The sequence below is a fragment of the Hypanus sabinus genome, chromosome 6 (assembly GCF_030144855.1).
Source record: "Hypanus sabinus isolate sHypSab1 chromosome 6, sHypSab1.hap1, whole genome shotgun sequence".
NCBI classification, from domain to species: Eukaryota; Metazoa; Chordata; class Chondrichthyes; order Myliobatiformes; family Dasyatidae; genus Hypanus; species Hypanus sabinus.
Genome location: NC_082711.1, coordinates 77,613,805 through 77,629,287, shown reverse-complemented (window position 1 = coordinate 77,629,287; position 15,483 = coordinate 77,613,805). Strand labels below are relative to the sequence as shown.

Genomic DNA, 15,483 nt, shown 5'->3' with positions numbered 1-15,483 from the left:
ACTGGTAGCACATTTCAGGTACCTTCTGTGTATCAAAATCTTGCCTCGTAATTCAAGTTGTGCTGAACATGTCCCTACCTTAGAAATTACTAGATTTCCCCATAGCCCTCTATTTTTCTAAGCTCCGTGTACCTATCCAAAAGTCTCTTAAAAGAGCCTATCGTATCCTCCTCCACCACTGTTGCCGGCAGCTCATTCCAAGCACTCACCACTCTCTGAGTAAAAAACTTACCCCTGAATCTCCTCTGTACTTACTCCCCAGCACCTTAAACCTGTGTCCTCTTGTGGCAACCATTTCAGCCCTGGGAAAAAGCCTCTGACTATCCACACAATCAATGCCTCTCATCATCCTGTAAACCTCTATCAGGTCACCTCTCATTCTCCATCGCTCCAAGGAGAAAAGGCCGAGTTCACTCGACTTGGCATAAGGCATGCTCCCCAATCCAGGCAACATCCTTGTAAATTTCCTCTGAACCCTTTCTATGGCTTCCACATCCTTCCTGTAGTGAGGTGACCAGAACTGAGCACAGTACTCCAAGTGGGGTCCAACCATGGTATATAGCTGCAACATTACCTCTCGGCGCCTAAATTCAATTCCATGATTGATGAAAGCCAATATACTGTATGCCTTCTTAACCACAGTGTCAACCTACACAGCTGCTTTGAGCATCCTCTGGACTCGGACCCCAAGATCCCTCTGATCCTCCATACTACCAAGAGTCTTACCCTTAATACTATATTCTGCCACCATATTTGACCTACCAAAATGAACCACTTCACACTTATCTGGGTTAAATTCCATCTGCCGCTTCTCAGCCCAGTTTTGCATCTTATTAATGTCTCACTGTAACCTCTGACAGCCCTCCACACTATCCTCATCAACTCCAACCTTTGTGTCATCAGCAAACTTACTAACCCATCCCTCCCCTTCCTCATTCAGGTCATTTATAAAAATCATTAAGAGTAAGGGTCTCAGAACAGATCTCTGAGGCACACCACTGGTCACTGACCTCCATACAGAATATGACACATCTACAACCACTCTTTGCCTTCTGTGGGCAAACCAGTTGTGGCCCTGACAATAGCAGTTATGAGTAAAGATATCTTGCCCTTCTTTCCAATCTGTGTCCATTCAAGTGCAGCAACAGATAAGGATAAGTTCAATACCAACAATTCTATGGCAAATCCCTCATAATGTCCAAGTCATGTGTCAGCTTATCTCCATTTTCCATCCCTGTGCACTGCAACATGCAAGTCAGAGATAAGCTTGTGACCTCATCTGAATTCTTGGTCCACCCACTGCTGGATTCACCTGTTAAATCCAGTTTTGGAACACAGATGTTCTGAACGAAGGGGCAGAGGCTCTTCAACTATAGTCCCCTCAAGGCTGGTGTTGAACGTGCTGGAGTGAGCAGTGTGGCCATTTAAAGCTGAGTTACATGATTCAGAGCTGCAGCCTGGTAGCACATTGAATGCAGGTCATGATGCACCATCAATAACTCTCTGAGACGTGAAGGCAAGATATTGGCTTCTATTGACTGGAAGAAAGAACAAGCAGTAATTGACCACCATACTACATCCTGGAGACTGAGGGCCGGGCTCAGGCCTCAATCGCCTTCATACCGGGGTCTGTGGGAGGAGCCACGATCAGTGGGAGGGGCCACAGGAGCAGTCAGCAGAGGGTGTGTCCAGACAGGTATATGTAGTTCACCACAGGTCATTACTGGGGAATAGATGAAAATGCAGTGACGGACATCCAAGGTCCCAGTCCCTTCCTTGCTGTGTCAATGCATAAGCAAGTGCTGTCATTTCCCAGCAATGGGTCAAATTTATGTACCAACCAGAATGTAGTCCTACACCCATTGGGTTTAAAGGAACACTTTAGCTTATCCCACAGACTGCAATTTTGCCCTATCATTTTCCCATCCTTCCTACAGTCTTAGTACACACTGCATCTACCTGTATACCAACTGCCCCATCCTCTGTCCTATCACTACTGTTTCGAAACCCCTGCCAAATTAGTTCAACCCTTCCCCAACAAGCTCTAGCAAACCTGCCAGCAAGGATATTGGTCCCGCTTGAGTTCAGGTGTAACAAGTCCTTTTTTTTACAAGTCATACTTCTCCCAGAAGAGATCCAAATAATCCAGGAATCTGGAATCCTGTTCCCTGCACCAATTTGTCAGCCACACATTCTTCTGTCAAATCTTCTTGGCTTGCCCAATACCAGCCTTCCAAGGCAATATCTCAAATCCAAGTCAAGAAAGTATATGCAAATCAGTGATGTGAGAGAACCTGAGAGTGACAGGTTCTCAACACAACGGTCTTGGCCTGAAACATTGTTTACTCTTTCCCAAAGATGCTGCCTGGCCTGCTGAGTTCCTGCAGCATTTTGTGTGTGTTATAAAGACAGGAGTTTGCACAGACTTCTAGGACTCAGGTTTCAAAGGGAAGAACGTGTTTGTACGAGGTTCTCTGTACCTGAGTGCTGTGAGCAATGCATTTTTATCTGATGATGTAATAACCCCTTTTTAGTTCTGATTCGATAGCATCTTCTTCCTGGGAACATGTCTTGAAATGTTTAGTGATGTAGCAGCAAAACCACAAGCTACAGTACCTAAAGATCATCAGTGCGACTCAGGAGCTGGACCTCAAACCACAGCAGCAGAGCCTTCAGAAGTGCAACAGTACATGGTAACTTTTGAGTGGCAGGCTGGACTGAATATATTTCAGCTTAATCACAGAAGGAAACAACAATCATCTGGTCAACACCAGAAATCCAGCATTTAACCCAGTTCACCAACTGAATTACTTCCAACTCTGTTTACCAGCTAATACAAGTGCTAGCTATTTATTCATTACCTCTTCCAGCTATCACCTCATAGCTTCTTACCTTATCCTTTCTGCCACCCTTCACCCAATTTCACCTATCACCTGCCAGATTGTACTCCTCCCCCTCCCCCCACATTCTTACTCGGGCCTCTGCCTCCTTCCTTTCCCGCTCAGGGAAGGTCTCAGCTCAAAATGTCAGCTCTTTAGATACTGCCTAACTTGCTGAGCTCCTCCAGCACTTTGTTTGCATTGCTTATTTATAAACCTGACTCCTTACTCTTTATGGATGTACAACAGTGTTATCAAGGCAAGAGAGGCATTTATCTAGTAGAATAATTCTTTGACCTTAAATTAGAAATACTAATCTCCTTCAATCTAAGAAAAAATGTTAAATTTAATTTCTCTAAAGAGGGTCCTGACGAAGGGTCTCAGCCTGAAACGTCGACAGTGCTTCTTCCTATAGATGCTGCCTGGCCTGCTGCGTTCCACCAGCATTTTGTGTGTGTTGCTTCTCTAAAAAGGCTCCTTTTCTTCAGTTGTCCAAACTGACGGTTTTTAACTCCAGTGCATTGACCTATCTATTTTCTGTTAAATATTGATGTCTCCTGTGCTGTCTCAGCAACTTCTATTTTTATTTCTTGTACATGTTATGAGCTGTTACCATCACAGAAAGATGCTGAACTAGTAAGACAACAATATCCTTCGGTATGGTTCAAATCTTTTTTTTATTAGAAACAACATTTTATCTAACTAAGTTCAGTGGTAGCGTTCTGATTCCTGACTCAAACTCATGGGGACAAGTCTCACTCCAAAAAGTTAGCATGTAATTACAGCTGTCACATTACTGCACTATAAGTCTCTACTGCTGCTCCTGCTGTTCAGATGCCAGGGTCTAGCTAATTGCTCCAACCAACAGATAAGAACCTGTGATACAAGCCTAAGTGAAGCAGAAAGAATTCCTGATTGTCAACATAATCGAAGACCCACCCATCCCAGTCATTCTTCCTTCTCTTTGATTATTGACTCTGGTTTTTACAAACTCTCCTTTCCTCTCTCATTTGGAGTCTAATAATGCAAGCCTTTAAGGGTGGCTACCTAGCCGCCTCACCAAGATAAAATTCTAAAGTCTGGCAGTATTTTCATAAGACTTTCAACGGTTTGCAAGCTGCTACATATCCCCTCACCATTAAATATGGTAAGTACTTGCGTTAGTGTTTTGGTTCAATCGCTTTTAATCAGAACTGAAAGGTGTTAGGGTTAAACAGCTCTTGAGGTAATAGATCGTCAAGTGTACATATGTGGACCAAGCAGAAGTGAAAATATCAAAATTTAGTAATGTGGAGAAGAGCTGTCATGGCCTAGGAAGGCAGCAATTTAACTTATAACACAATTACCATCTCTTGACCCACAGCTTATACTTGAACTAAAATATGGAAAATGTTGTGGGCATGATAACATTACTCCTAGTATTCAGCAACAGCTGGTGCCAATGACAGTGCAGATACATAACTAAAAATAAACAGAACTTGTAATTTCATACATTTTTTTCCAAGAACTACATGGTGTACAGTCGTTCAATGAAAACACTCTTGCTTTTTTATCTTACTGTCTGACTTTCATAGATTCTCTTAAGCAATCCAAGGTTCTTAATATTTTTGAATTATGATCCTACCTGAACTAACTTCACAGGTAACAGTTCAATACAGGCCTTCAACACAAGTAATTAAACTATCAGAGTCATTCAAAGAATGGCAAGGTGAAATAATTTTTAAATTATGGTTAAGTATATTCACAACTATATTCTTTGCCTTGGACGCACTTATTTTACAATGCCCACTTTCCACTTATCAAGTTTTTAGAGCGATCTAGTATTTATTTAGCATATTGAAATTATTTTGGTGGAAAAAACTCAAATCTTATTTGGCATGAACATTTAAAAAAGTCACTTAAAAACTCACTATGGTCTCAAAATTACAGCTAGACCACAGTTTAAGTGCAGTCCAATTACACTAACAGACATTCTGGTGTTCATAATCTAGCTGACATATATAACAAGAAATAACAAGACAACAATTAAATAAGCTACCAATTTATAGATTTAGCTTCAAAACAATTTTCTACCGAGGAGATTCAATTTTAATATATAGAATGAAAAGGAACAAATACTTAGATCTTCACCTTCACTCACAGTTGTTTAAATTATTACTTTTCTATTGGGCTGGATCTCCCTGTCCATTGGCCCACCATGGAGAATAATTCACCTGAGGCACTCAGCAGCCCACCAACATTTCTTTGACTATATATAGAGAGCCAGCCTTATTGCCCTCATCGTTGTCAACAGTGTTTCAACAGTAAGTTGTGGAACATCCTGATAGTTTTGGCAGAAGGTAAAGGTGAGGTCAGAAACTTGGCATTTGTTAAAGTTCTGAAGCAGACCACCATTCAAATTATTTCAGACTATTAAAATTGATTAAAGTAATTAACTTACACAAAAATAACATTTAAAATAAATAATCATTAAAACACTGAAGTAAAATAATTCAAAATGAAAATGCCTTCTGCGTTCCATGAGCCAAGGCACCATTCAAATGAATGTGTTCTTTATCACTTTCCAGGTCTGCCCTGGTGTAGACCATAAGATATAGGGGCCAAATTAGGCCATTTGGCCTATCGTGCGTAGTCTGCCATTTCTTCATGGCTGATCGAATATTCCTCCCAGCCCCAATCTCATAACATTTTGCATAAGAGCAGGAAGGAATTATTCAGCATGTTGCTGGGACATCCTAACATTATCAGGCTTCACCAATGAGCCTCATGAGGCAAGGTGACAGGTGAAGCATTGACTATCATCCAGCAAGTCCTGGGCTTCTCTACACAAGTCTGGGATTTCCACAGGAATGTCTGAATGCTAGAGACATCCCTTAAGTATCCACAATGAGCAAAATTTGCCTCCTTTTATTCAAACTAAGCACTTCATGCAAAATGTTAAATGTTGCATTATTTTCAGTCAGAATAATGTGATGGCAATGAAACATGATTTTTTTCCTAAAAATTGAAAAGAAAAATATAATTGACAGCTACTGTTTTTACCTTTTTCAGTTTTGAAGTACCACTGTGTGCTCTTATTGATGACAAGAGTGCAGAGTGTTCATTCTCTATTACAGTCATTGAAGATTTGTTCTGGTTGCTGTGCATTACTTTATTGGATGTCTGGTAAAAATATACACCAAGAGAACATTAATCAGTGAGGATGTATTGAAACATCTGGACTTATCATCAGAAAATAGTTAAACAATCTAATGTTTCATACCTTTCTAAGTCGTTCCTTATTTTGTCCCGACTGGATATCTTTCATCAGAGAACTATGTATGCACTCATCTTCCTTAACTGGCTTCTGAATAATGGGTTTGAATTTCTTGACAGGGCCAAACATGTTGGTATTTGGTTTGATAGTATTTTTGTAAAAGTCTGATGAATGTTCTGAGATGCCAGCATCCTCTGTTGCTTTTGCAGGAACAGCGGATGTTTGCAGATTTGAGGCAGAATGATTATTTGAGATGCTGTCACTCTCCCTTGCTTTAGTAGAATGAGTTTTAACAGAGTCTGAAAATGAAGTTGAAGCTGGAGTGAACTTAAGAGTATCGGTCATGTTAATTGTTTGATCACTTGGAACACTGGAAATCCCATCTGTCAGAAGAGATGATTGGAATGTAGTTTGTGGAATCAGACTTTTTGCAGTAGTGCATTGCTCGTTAGTGGAAACACATTCCTTTATGATTAACTGGGACTGTTGTGATTGGGAAGTAATTTCATTAAAAGCATTCATTTGTTCTGATGTATACTTAATTAATTGGTTCTGATTTGGAACAGCTTTAGTATCAGCACTTTTCTGTAGCAAAACATTTGTTTTGTTGCGCCCTTTTGTAGCATTATCTGTGTTACAGTGGGAATAAAGTGCAAACTCTGTTTTCAGATGGCTTCCAATGCAATTTCTCTTTGAAGACTTTGGAGAAGACTTCTCCTGAGCAGGTCTGAATTTATCTTTGTCATCAGATTTACCATCAAATCTGGTACCAGTCTGAGCTTTAGACTCACTACTAGTTTCAGTGTTGGTTAATTGTAGTCCTGTGTAATGGGAAATTGCTAAGGCAACATATTGGCTTGAGGTTCGTCTGCAAGGACTGACAAAATTGCTTGTTACTTTAGGCTGGTTACTTACTGGTACACTTGTGTTTTTAACATTTAATGGCATAACTGATTCTTTATTGCGTTGTGGATACTTTTCAATTTTCTTGGTAGTTGCAGATACTGTGTAAGTTGCAGATGCATTAGACGTAGGGAAAATATTCGTTAATTGTTTTTCTGGCTCTTGTAGCTGTAACTCACCAGCTGTGAATTCTGATTTATTTAATGTCACAGTTTTATCTGGATTGGCACACTGCATATTATCCTTATCTATACTTTTCACATTCCAAAATGCCTTTGTCCTCCCTACAAGTGATTCCTTGGCTGAACTGTTTGCTGCCGTCTCTTTACTTTTCATTTCATTGATCATTGCATTGCCCTGATCATCAATCTTGATTGTAGATATTTTTGGTGACAAGTTATCTCCTTGCTGAGGTTGTACAATTGGCTTTGGTGGAATAACTGTGAACGTTCTCCTACCTTTTTTTGGAAAATGTTCATTAGTATGTTTGTTGGCAGTGATTAGCCATCTGTCAGATGTAAGTATGTGTTGTGGAGAATGAATTGCTGCTGAAAACCTCTCAACTTGCCTCCCATGTTTTAATTGGCATTTTCTATTTTGCAATGCTACTGTGTCAGCCTCTGCAGGTATAATGCTGTGTACTTTCTGTCTACCATTCTCTCTAGCTTGCATATCATACTCCAGTTCGGTTGTAATGAAAGCAGTTTTCAATTTATTTTCCCCTGGCTTTATATCATCCTGAACAGCTTTAATCTCTGTGTGCAAATTTTCTATTGTTTTATTGATGGGCTCACTTGACACATCTGTACAATGGAACACATTTGAAGCATCGGATGCTTTAGATGAAATTTCAGAAGGTGGCAGCTCACAAGTATTGGTTACGAAAATTCCAGTTGTTATTTTTGAGTTAAATTCCACATCCCTGTCTGCATTAGATAATTCTCCAACTTTTGAAGGTGTGGGGTTTTTTTCCAGAAATATCTTCTCTTCACCTGTCTCTTGGCAAGTCCATGGTACTTCATCAATGATTGTCACTGGAATAGTTTCCTGTTCATCAACTGTTCTGTCAGACATCGTAGAAGATCTTTTGTTGGCCAATTCTTCTTGAATAGCTGCCAAAGAAATATTCAGAAATTGCTGCATGTTTAAAATAAAACCTCCTGGTTGCAAACAGAAACTTCAAATTGTAGTTTGAGTGATTTGTTTTAAGAATGCTTCCCCATCTCTAACGTCTCAAATTTTGTTGAAATACATTTAATATAAATCCAGCTAATCTAGAGCATTACACTGTGGGGACAGAGGGAAGGGGAAAGGGACAAAGTCTGAGGGAGAGGGACAAGGACAGAGACAGAGGGACCGAGGGAAAGGGAGAGGGGCAGATGGACAGGGAGAGGGGCAGAGGGACAGGAATATAAAGATTTCATTTTCAGTGTAGGGAACACCCAATGAAGTCATTCTGACCTGTCAGTTCTGCATCCAGTCCAACCAATGTAAGATTCACCTGTGCTGCAATATCTTCCTCTTTCCAGTTAGATTCATCATATGCGGCAGTTTCATATCTAAGTTGCATAGGTAAGGGTCAAAAGGTTAAATGCAACAAATTCTACGCAATTTCCTTATGATAATATGCTATAATGGTTAGTCAAATATAATGACCTTCTATTATTTAGGTTTTGAATTTTTTTAAATCTTCATTACTTATAAAGTTTAGTCCAGACCAGTTCTTCACTGAGATTCAAAGCATGCCTTTATTTACTGAAATCCAGCTTGGCACTGTTTTACCTGATAATAACTGATAACTTTTGTACACTTTACACACTTGGCTCACCTACAACAATATTCAAGCAGTTGCTATAGCAGTAATACCTTTAAATACACCTTTTTAATAGATATTTTATACAAGTACTGTGGTAGTAGTAGTAGTAGTAGTATATGCACTCAAGACAAGAAGTAACTAAACAAATAGTAAAGATGTCCTAAACAGATTAGATATGGCAAAGTTATTTCCCATGGTAGGGGAGTCTAGGACAAGAGGGCGTGACTTCAGGATTAAAGAACATCCATTTAGATGCAGAGAAATTACTTTAGTCAAAGGGTGGTAAATCTGTGGAATTTTTTTTGCCATGAGTGGCTGTGGAGGCCAAGTCATTGGGTGCATTTAAGGAAGAGATAGATAGGTTCTTGATTAGCCAGGGCATCAAGGGGTATGGGGAAAAGGCTGGGGAGTAGGGATGACTGGAAGAACTGGATCAGCCATGATTGAATGGCAGAGCAGAATCGATGGGCCAAATGGCTTACTTCTGCTCCTAGATCTTATGGTCTTAATAAAATTTCATTCAGTAAAGATCAAGTTTCCAATGCTTATTAGTGGCATTGACTGCTCATGTTTCAAGTGAACACCTTATTTAGTAACTCTAATTACAAAGGAATTATTGACTCCAAAGCAAATGGATAAAACAAATGTGCCACAATCTGACTTTGCTTACATTTATAAAGCGCAGGCAACCTCTATGTTATGGCAGTTTGTCTTCTGGAAATTTGCCCTTACAGGATTAACAAATCACTATCCAGAAATTTGAGGTATGGAGTAAAATTTGCTCTCAAAGAAAGAAGTAAATATATCAGCACAGCTTTGCTTTCGACTGGAGTTTCTTTATGGAAGTGAAAATAGCACTACACTGAGTTCTTTCCAGGAAGACATGGTAATGTGGTTGTCTGTATAGATTACAGAAGTTGTCTGAAACAGCACTTCATAGCTTCTCCATTTACATGATGTATATCATAAAGCAATTGTCCAGATTATGTCCTCTCTTCATCCACAAGTTCTAGAGAAAACATCCAGCTGGTTGCTGACTTGCTTTGGGTTTGCTGCATGATGGACAGTTATCAACTCATCTGCCTTCCTGTTCTACTGCTAGACTCAACACTGAGTCAGATAGTGATCTCAATCACACTGAGGTGACAAGCTGATAAATTTTATACCTAAGTCAACAACACACCCAAAATGCTGGTAGAACACAGCAGGCCAGGCAGCATCTATAGGGAGAAGCGTTGTCGACATTTCGGGCCGAGACCCTTCGTCAGGACTAACCGAAAGGAAAGATAGTAAGAGATTTGAAAGTAGTGGGGGGGGAGGGGAAAATGCGAAATGATAGGAGAAGACCGGAGGGGGTGGGGTGAAGCTAAGAGCTGGAAAGGTGATTGGTGAAAGTGATACAGAGCTGGAGAAGGGTAAGGATCATGGGACGGGAGGCCTCAGGAGAAAGAAAGCGGGTGGGGAGCACCAGAGGGAGATGGAGAACAGGCAAACAACTAAATATGTCAGGGATGGGGTAAGAAGGGGAGGAGGGGCATTAACGGAAGTTAGAGAAGACAATGTTCATGCCATCAGGTTGGAGGCTACCCAGCCGGTATATAAGGTGTTGTTCCTCCAACCTGAGTGTGGATTCATCTTGACAGTAGAGGAGGCCATGGATAGACATATCAGAATGGGAATGGGACTTAGTCGGCTGGTGTGGTATACTGCGTCCGGTGCTCCCGGTGTGGCCTTTTATATATTGGTGAGACCCGACGCAGACTGGGAGACCGTTTCGCTGAACACCTACGCTCGGTCTGCCAGAAAAAGCAGGATCTCCCAGTGGCCACACATTTTAATTCCACGTCCCATTCCCATTCTGATATGTGTATCCATGGCCTCCTCTACTGTCAAAATGAATCCACACTCAGGTTGAAGAACAACACCTTATATACCAGCTGGGTAGCCTCCAACCTGATGGCATGAACATTGACTTATCTAACTTCCGTTACTTCCCCTCGTCCCCTTCTTACCCCGTCCCTGACATATTTAGTTGCTTGCCTGTTCTCCATCTCCCTCTGGTGCTCCCCCCCACTCCTTTCTTTCTCCTGAGGCCTCCCGTCCCATGATCCTTTCCCTTCTCCAGCTCTGTATCACTTTCGCCAATCACCTTTCCAGCTCTTAGCTTCACCCCACCCCCTCCGGTCTTCTCCTATTATTTCGCATTTCCCCTCCCCCCCCCACTACTTTCAAATCTCTTACTATCTTTCCTTTTGGTTAGTCCTGACGAAGGGTCTTGGCCCAAATCGTCGACAGCGCTTCTCCCTATAGATGCTGCCTGGCCTGCTGTGTTCCACCAGCACTTCGTGTGTGTTGTTGTTTGAATTTCCAGCATCTGCAGATTTCCTTGTGTTTGCTCTTTATACCTAGTCCCTCAGTTTAATACCAGCCATGGCTAGAGCATCTTTTCTTCCAAATGAGATCACAGAACTAGATGGAAAAGTCAAGTGTTTTGTTTTCATAAAATTAATACTGATATCAGTTACTTTATGTGCTTTAAAACAAATAAATTTTACACCTATTTCAATTGTTTCTAATAATCTTTGAGTACTATATCCAGCAATGTGCACAGAATACAGTCCAATCCATCAAGGATAATGCCCTGACAACATTGTGCACATCTATATGGAGTGTTGTGAAAAGCATCTCTCCACCCAGATCATGGTCTCCTCTCGCTGCTGCCATCAGGTAGAAGGTACAGGAGCCTCAAGGCTCATACCACCAGATTTAGGAACAGTTCTTACCCCTCAACCATCAGGCTTTTGAACCAGACTGGATAACTTCATTTGCCCCTTCAATGATCTGTTCCCATAATGTATTGACTCACTTTCAAGGACTCTTCATCTCCTGGTCTTGATGTTTATTGCTTATTTATTATTTTAATTTCTTTTTTCTTTTGTACTTGCACAATTTATTGTCTTTTGCACATTGGTTGTCCACCCTTTTGGGTGCGGTCTTTCACTGATTCTATTGTGGTTATTGGATTTCTTGAGTATGACTACAAGAAAAAAAATCTCAGGGTTGTATTTGGTGACATACATGTACTTCGAAAATAAGTTTACTTTGAACAATGAAAATGCTGGAGGAACTCCGCGAGTCAGGCAGCATCTATAGAGAGGAGTAAGCAGTCAACATTTTGGGCTGAGACTGTTCATCAGGACAGGAAAGGAAGAGGGCACAAGCCTGAATAAGAAAAGGGGAGGGAAAGGAGTGCTGGTAGGCAGTAAGTGAAACCAGGTGAGGGGAAGATGGGTGAGGGGAAGAGGGATGAAGTAAGAAGGTGGGAGGTAATAAGTGAAAGTAGTAAGGGGCTGAAAAAGGAATCTAATAAGAGAGAACAGTAGACCATGGAAGAAAGGGAAGGAAGAAGGGAGCCAGGTGGAGGTAATAAGCAGATGAGAATGGGTGAGAGGATAACCAGAATGGGGAATGGAAAAAGAGAGATGGGGGTGGGGGATATAACTGCCAGAATTTAGAGAAATTGATGTTCCTGTTGGAGTCTACCAATACAGAACATGAAGTATGGCTCCTCCAATATGAGTACAGTATCATAGTGGGAGTAAAAGAGGCCATGGACAGACATGTTGGAGTCGGAATGGGAATGGGAAGTTGAATTGAAATGAGTGAAAATTGGGAAGTACCACAACCTACTTCGATCTGACTGATGTAAAGGAGGTTGCAATGTGGACCTCTGGATACAATGGGGCAATAGTTGCGCAGATGAAGTGTTGCATCACACTGAAAGACTTACCGCTGCCCGCTATCTTCTTAGTTCATTGTCTATCCCCCACACACCCAACGTCCCCTCAGCACATCTCACCTATCACCTGCTGACTTGTACCCCTGCCCCTCCCCACACCTTTTTATTTCGGCTTTTGCCCTCTTCCTTTCCAGTCCTGATGAAGGAACTCAGCCTGAAACATTAACAGTTTATTCCTCCATAGATGCTGCCTGACTTCCTGAATTCCTCCAGCATTTTGTGTGTGTGTTGTTGAAGACTTCCATAATCTGCAGAATCTCTTGTGTTTATGATTATTATAAGTATTCCAAATTCCTCATTACGTCTGTTCACTGGCACAAGAATAACATCCACAATATTCTCTGCTCCTTGAATGGGAAATATGCTGACAGATCCTGTATTAGATTATATCTGACTCGGCCCTATTAAAACGAAAATGAGAAATCAGGAGGGAGTGAATGTGAGATAATTCTTACACTGTTTGTTCAGAATTCCCAAATGATTTTGAAGCTTAAAGACAGCTTTTAACAGTCAGTGAGCCAGAGCAGCTGTGCTGTCACTGGTTGTCAGAGTTTTTCTCTGAGCATAGTCAACCAATTATGCTAGGAGAGGGTCCTGCCGATGTGAAGGGAAGCAAGTTTCCCTCTGAATGCACAATCCAGGAGCAGACAGCCAAAGGTCTTGAGAAGCAGAATATATACTTTTCAGCTTACAGCTACAAAGAGAATATGACAGGATACTTTTAGTAGGATCGATAAGTGTTTTGAAACTAAACTTGTTAAACCAGTTTCCTTATCTACTACGCCAGGCGTGTTTGGGTGGAAGTTCAATAAACAATGGACACAGCTGCCTTTAACTCTTATATAAACAAACCCAGAAAACAAGAGTCCGCAGACTTATATATACCACCTGGTGTGTTATCTGCGGAACTCCAAATCAAATGCTAGAGTGTGGATTATGTTGAATAGTTCTCAGTTGGTACAGACATGGGCCAAATAGCCTTCTCCTGCATAAATTATCTCTATACATGTTCTTACCTTGTTATTCTATCGCTGCTTAAAATGCTGCACATAAAAATTACATTAAAATGTGAGGAACAGTATAATTAGCTAAATATTTATGAGTTTAGAAATGAAAAACATGGGTTTTTTGATGTTTTTTTCCTGAGTTATGAAGGCAGCAATGTGCACAAACATACTGTCTATCAAACATGAATTGAAAATAGGCTATATTTTTATTGGTTTTATTAATTCTTCTCTAAAAAAGTCTGAATCTAGTGAACAAAGTATGAAAAATATTTACCTAACAATGCAAAAAAAAACTTTTAGCTCCCAAGAAGGACATGGAAGTGGATTAAGTGACGAGAAATGGTCCTCAATCTGATGTAATTTAGTATACTTCACATTTGGGAGCAGAGAATTAATGTCATGTGGAGGTTAATTAGTAATGTCAGTACGTTATTGGGTTTGCAGGCCTCAGATTTTATCCACCATTTGGTTATAAGAAGGGTCCTCCAGGAGTGAGAAATCCACCAGCTAAAACAAGGCAGCAAATTACGGATCTAACAATCAGCTACCTTTACAGACTTAGTTGTGGTCAGTAGGTGAACAAGTGCTTGCCCCAGGCTCTCATGCTATTATCTGCTTTTTCCCCATCATGATGATGGAAAACTCGCAATGTCAGGGGTAAGTCACTCATCACAGGATGCCTAGGGCTCCTCTTGTTTCCACAATATTTATAAGGTTGGCTCAGTTTCTAGTCAACAGTGATGTGCCATTGATTATCATGAGGTTGGGGTGATCAAAATTTTCTTATTGGAAATGGTCATTCACATTTCTGTGGCTCAAACTTGTTACTTGTTACATCAGTCTATGTTTGAGCGTCGTTTCAGCCTTGCCTTCTTACCAGCCCACACTACCTGGTTTTCTTGTCTTGCAAATGGAATTGAATATTCTTGGAGTATTGTGTGCAGTTTTGGGCTCCTTATTTCAGAAAGGATATACTGACATTGGAGAGGGTTCACAGAAGATTCACGAGCCTGATTCCAGGAATGAAAGGGTTACCGTATGAGGAACGTCTGGCAGCTCTTGGGCTGTATTCCCTGGAGTTCAGAATTATAAGGGGGGAGCTCATAGAAACATTTTGGATGTTAAAAGGCCTGAACAGATTAGATATGGCAAAGTTATTTCCCATGGTTGGAGAGTCTAGGACAAGAGAGCACAACTTCAGGATTGAAGGACGTCCATTTAGAACAGAGATGCAGAGAAATTACTTTAGTCAGAGGGTGGTAAATCTGTGGAATTTGTTGCCACGAGTGGCTGTGGAGGACAAGTCATTGGGTGCATTTAAGGCAAAGATAGGTAAGTTTTTGATTAACCAGGACATAAAAGGGTATGGGGAGAAGGCAAGGGAGTTGGGATGACTGGAAGAATTGGATCAGCCACGATTGAATGGCAGAGCAGACGTGATGGGCGGAATGGCCTACTTCTGCTCCTATATCATTATGATCTAATATTATGTAATGATAATTAAATATCCTCATAGCTGACCTTTATGGCTGAAAAAATATCTTTGATGTAGCTGCTGAAGGTGGTTATGCCACCAATGCTGCCCTGAGGAACTCCTGCTATGATGTCCGTAGACAGAATGATTTAACTCCATCATAAACAACCACATTTCTCAATATCTCACAACCAAGATATGACTCTAACAAGGTGGTAATTTCTACAAGGTGAGGCGCATTGTCTTCATTTTTACCAAAACAACTTTATGTCACTCTTCCAATGCAGTCACTCTCCCTTCAGCTCTGGAACTCAGTTCTGAAGTGCGTGATCTTGGAGAACACAAACTG

The 15,483-nt window shown here is 40.9% G+C and overlaps 1 protein-coding gene across 10 annotated transcripts in view; it reads right to left on the bottom strand.

Annotated features, from left to right (window-relative positions):
* The window catches only part of cobl (cordon-bleu WH2 repeat protein), a 322,888-nt gene that overhangs the window by 28,287 nt on the left and 279,118 nt on the right, over window positions 1-15,483 (bottom strand). For all 10 annotated transcript variants that reach the window (XM_059972440.1, XM_059972433.1, XM_059972437.1 and 7 more), the window contains 3 exons: window positions 8,500-8,597; window positions 6,142-8,150; window positions 5,922-6,041 (listed from right to left, as the gene is read on the bottom strand). In XM_059972440.1, coding sequence (XP_059828423.1) covers window positions 5,922-6,041; window positions 6,142-8,150; window positions 8,500-8,597 — 2,227 coding nt within the window. The remainder of the gene's footprint in view (window positions 1-5,921; window positions 6,042-6,141; window positions 8,151-8,499; window positions 8,598-15,483) is intronic.